This window comes from Myotis brandtii, unplaced genomic scaffold (genome assembly GCF_000412655.1).
Source record: "Myotis brandtii unplaced genomic scaffold, ASM41265v1 scaffold506, whole genome shotgun sequence".
NCBI lineage: Eukaryota > Metazoa > Chordata > Mammalia > Chiroptera > Vespertilionidae > Myotis > Myotis brandtii.
In genome coordinates this window covers 2,717,695-2,721,785 of record NW_005369287.1, presented here as the reverse complement: position 1 = coordinate 2,721,785, position 4,091 = coordinate 2,717,695, and the positions used below count along the sequence as shown (strand labels likewise).

Sequence of the window (4,091 nt, the reverse complement as noted above, 5' to 3'; positions counted from 1 at the left end):
CTCCCTGCCCTTCCCGGTGGAGGCACCCTCCCTGCAGGGAGGCACGACCCCGCCCACACGGCCAGTTCCCAGCCCTGGCGGCCTCGTTGCCCTTTCACACCGGCCCCGGAAGAGGCGGTGCCAAAAGGGCTGTCTGCTTTCGTCCATCCGAAGCTAATTGATTGACAGGCGAACTGGACAATAAAGGCAAGTGCTTGGCCGAAACTCCCGTGAGTCTCTGTGACCCTGTACTAAACCACCAATCAGAATGTTCTTCCTTTTGGGCGGGTTCCAGGACTGAATTTGCTGCCAAAAGTAGGAGTTCATTGGGCCGCACTAGATCCCACTTCCTGTGGTGCTTTGCTCCTCTATGGTCTTTTGGGTTGTCTTTGGATTTTGCTCGCACTACAGAGGAGAAAGCGGGTGGGAGTCTCAGCCAATAGGCTCGCACCCTGTTTGTGGACTGAAAGGCCCATTGGGCAGAAAAACCTTGATTGACATGGATATAAGCCAATCAATAGTCCCAATAAAGGGTTCTGGAAAGAGTTCCCACAACTGCTGATTCCTGGGAGCAGAATGGCGAGCTGGAGTTCAACTATGGGTTCATTAGCAGTAACAGCTGGCAATCGTGTTATATATTGCCTTGCATTTATGGTACTCGGATTCACTGGGCTTAGCTGGGAGCTTCTAATTCAGGGTGCAGTTATATGACTGGGGCTAAAGTCGCCTCCAGGGCTTCTGTACTTAGGAACACGGAAGAAATAAAATGGTGTCGGTATAGTCATTTCTGCCAAATTAAAATTAAGTAGGTTGAGGTGTGGTAGGCAATTAGACATGAGTAGAACAAGGACCATGGGCCAGGTGTAGAAGGTCACCACTGTGGAAAGTCCTTGGAGCCTAGCAAAGGACAATTGTAGGGTGGGACCTTGCCCCCAGGGTGACCTCTCCTCCCCCAGCATATCGCTGGTCCTGTGGTTTGGACTCCCTAGAGATAACATCTAGGCCTCAGTTGTATTTCAGCTCCAGGCCCAGGAAAGCAACAAAACCTGGCAAGCCACACCAAAGCTGACCTCGGGATCAGCTGCATTGAATAATGACCCTCTGCTCTGATGCCACAACCCTGAAAGGACACACCTGGAAAACTGCTGAACACTATTGAAATCTTCCCTGGGGGCCTATCCCAAAGTCTCCACCCTTAAAACCCTTAGGACAAAGGACCCAGCATGCTCTCCCTCCCTGGAGCATGCCTTTCCCTTAACCCTTTCCCCTTCTTCTTCCCACTTCCCATCCCCCAGACGTGTCACCATTAGCTTCTTCACTCCCAAACTCAAAGGGCACTTCCTTTACTTCTATAACTTGTTTCCTAATCCCATTTCTTCCAGTAATTACTTTTTCTACCTCTGTGATTTACCAAATAAATGTTCTCTTATAGTTGGGAGTCTTGGCTCTGAATTCTTTCCTAGCCAGAACTCAAGTACCGAGGTTGCTGAACCCAGGTCTGGTCTGTCCCTGTAGGTCTAACCCCCCAGTGCTGTTCCAGCCACCTACAACAGAGAAATGGGGACAAGATTCTATTCTTGTTTTAAATAGCCTGGGAACTTAAACTTTCAACTTTTACAGTCCTGCCTCAATGCCTGCATATACATCAAACCTCAGATAAATGTCTGATTACCCTCTGGAAGACTAAGGAAAGAGTATCCAGACCTCCTGGAGGACTGAGGAAAGAGTATTCATGTATCCATAGCACCTGACATCTATTATCCATACTGCCTGACATCCATTGTCCAAACCACCTGAGGATTACAATCTTGGACCAGTCCAGAGGCTAAGAATGCAGGACTGATTCTTCTCAAGAATGTACTTTTAACTATAAGAAGCTTTTCTTTCTTCTTCAGAACATCCTGGATATTACCTAATTGTGTGTCTAGTTTGCAAACCCTAAGACCCTTGAATAAATATTTATTTTTAGCCAAAGCCTCCTGATTCATTTACCATCCGTCAACAATACATGTTTATAGCTCGATCCTGGTTATTGTCTGGGACCTCAGTTGGGGCTGCTAGAATTCCTACAACAAAAATCCTGTAAGGTGGGTTTACCCAGAACTCCCCTTACTAACTTGATGTTTTCTCTTAGTACTTTTCCATCCACTGCCTCCCAACCTGCACCTTGGCTCTAAATGCCCATTTACCCATATGGAGTTGAGCCCAGTCTCTCCCACCGCCACATCACATTGCAGTGGTCCCTATACCTATTGTGATGCTCCTGAATAAAGTCTGCCTAGCCATCTTTAACAAGTGGAGAATATTTTTTTAACACTGAAGACCCAGGACCAGAAACTACTGCAGAATCTTTATTCTGTAGCGTATTTTATTAGTCAAGCAGCCCCATAATCAGATTGATGGGAGTAGAGTGAAATAATTTGGCAGTCATGTTTTAAAACTTCCAGAATCCACTCTCTGGCTACAAATGTTTTTTACATTTGATGACCTTGACAGTTTTGAGGAATACTGGTCAAATATTTTGTATGATGCCCCTATATTGGAATTTTTCTGATGTTTTTCTCATGTTCTTGGCTTTGAGGAAGAAAACCACAGGGGTAAAGTGCCCCTTTATCACATATAGCACATGATTTACCAATGTAGATATTGACTTTGATCACCTGGCTTGTCAGGTTTCTCCACTTTTATTTCTAATATTGGTAATGTTTGTCGTCTCTTTTTCCTGGTTAGCTTGTGTAGAAGTTTAACCTTTTCAAAAAGCCAGCTTTTAATTTCTGTTGATTTTTTTCATTATTTTGTTGATTTTTCCTATTTTCAATTTCATTGGTTTATTTTTTGTTATACTGTTGTCTTGCTTTATATATTGTCCTCAAGAAGACTAATGCCTTCCTCCTTTTATTTAGAAGTCATTGATCTGTTTGATTCCAGGCCCAGAGGATTTCCCCCATTACCTTTACAGTCTCATCTAGTGGTTTTCCTAGGACCATGGTCGGCAAACTGCGGCTCGTGAGCCACATGCGGCTCTTTGGCCCCTTGAGTGTGGCTCTTCCACCAAATACCACGTGCGGGCATGCATACATGCGATTGAAACTTCGTGGCCCACGCTCAGAAGTCGGTTTTCGGCCTGAGAAAGTCTATTTTGAAGAAGTAGTGTTGATATTTGGCTCTGTTGACTAATGAGTTTGCCGACCACTGTCCTAGGATACGTCTAATAATTATTTCAGAATAATTTTTCCAGGTGTGCCTTTTGATTATGTTGATTTAGATCTTTTCTTTCTGGAGGGTATTTTTGGATTTTAAATATTTATTCCCTTTTGTTTAAATATTTATTCTTTTTTTTTTAAAAGAAACTCCAACTGTGTGGATGATGAATCACTTTTGCTTATTTTCTACCAGTAACTTTTTTTGGTGATTACTTTTACCGCTGTCCTTATTTCAATTCATTTTCTTGAATGTTTTCATTTATTTCCTGAATATCTCATTGTATTTTTCTGTAAAAATTGTTTTATCTTGGATATTTTAATTTAATCTTCTTTTCTGAGTATCTTTGAGATTTTTCTTGAATTTTCCTTCTATGTCCTGTCAACTCTATTTCATATCTTTCTGTTTTACATCCACATATATTCTGAATTTTTGATATAAGGTGTTATTTATATCTGTATATTCATTTTTGTAAAGATACATGTATTTGGGAGTATTGAATATTGTCTAATAGGAATCTTTAACTTATAAAGTCACAATAGTATTCCTTTGCCTCAGCCTTTGTAACACACTAAACACAGAAGCATTTTTCAGGCATGGGCATAAAGCCCACAACCTGGCATGTGCCCTGACTGGGAATGGAACCATGACCTCCTGTCCTGGTTCATGGTCAGACACAGACACTCAACCACTGAGCCACACTGGCTGGGCTCTATGTTGTTTCATAACTGGTATGAAGTCATGCAGGTTAAAACTGGTGAGCAGCAAGTCAATGCCATTTAGACAAATATTTGGCAGAACATGGTTGATAAATATTGAGAAACAACAGGTCTAATTTGCAGTATTAGATTAAGTACCGCTCACCTCTTTTCTTGGTAAACTTCATTTAAAAAAATGGGTCAATAGGGGGT

General features: G+C 42.3%; 1 protein-coding gene across 1 annotated transcript in view; it reads right to left on the bottom strand.

Annotated features, from left to right (window-relative positions):
- UBP1 (upstream binding protein 1 (LBP-1a)) overlaps positions 1–2,966 on the bottom strand; it is a 44,220-nt gene extending 41,254 nt beyond the window's left edge. The window contains exon 1 of the mRNA XM_014548378.1: positions 2,931–2,966. Coding sequence (XP_014403864.1) covers positions 2,931–2,966 — 36 coding nt within the window. The remainder of the gene's footprint in view (positions 1–2,930) is intronic.
- Positions 2,967–4,091: the final 1,125 nt, after the last annotated feature.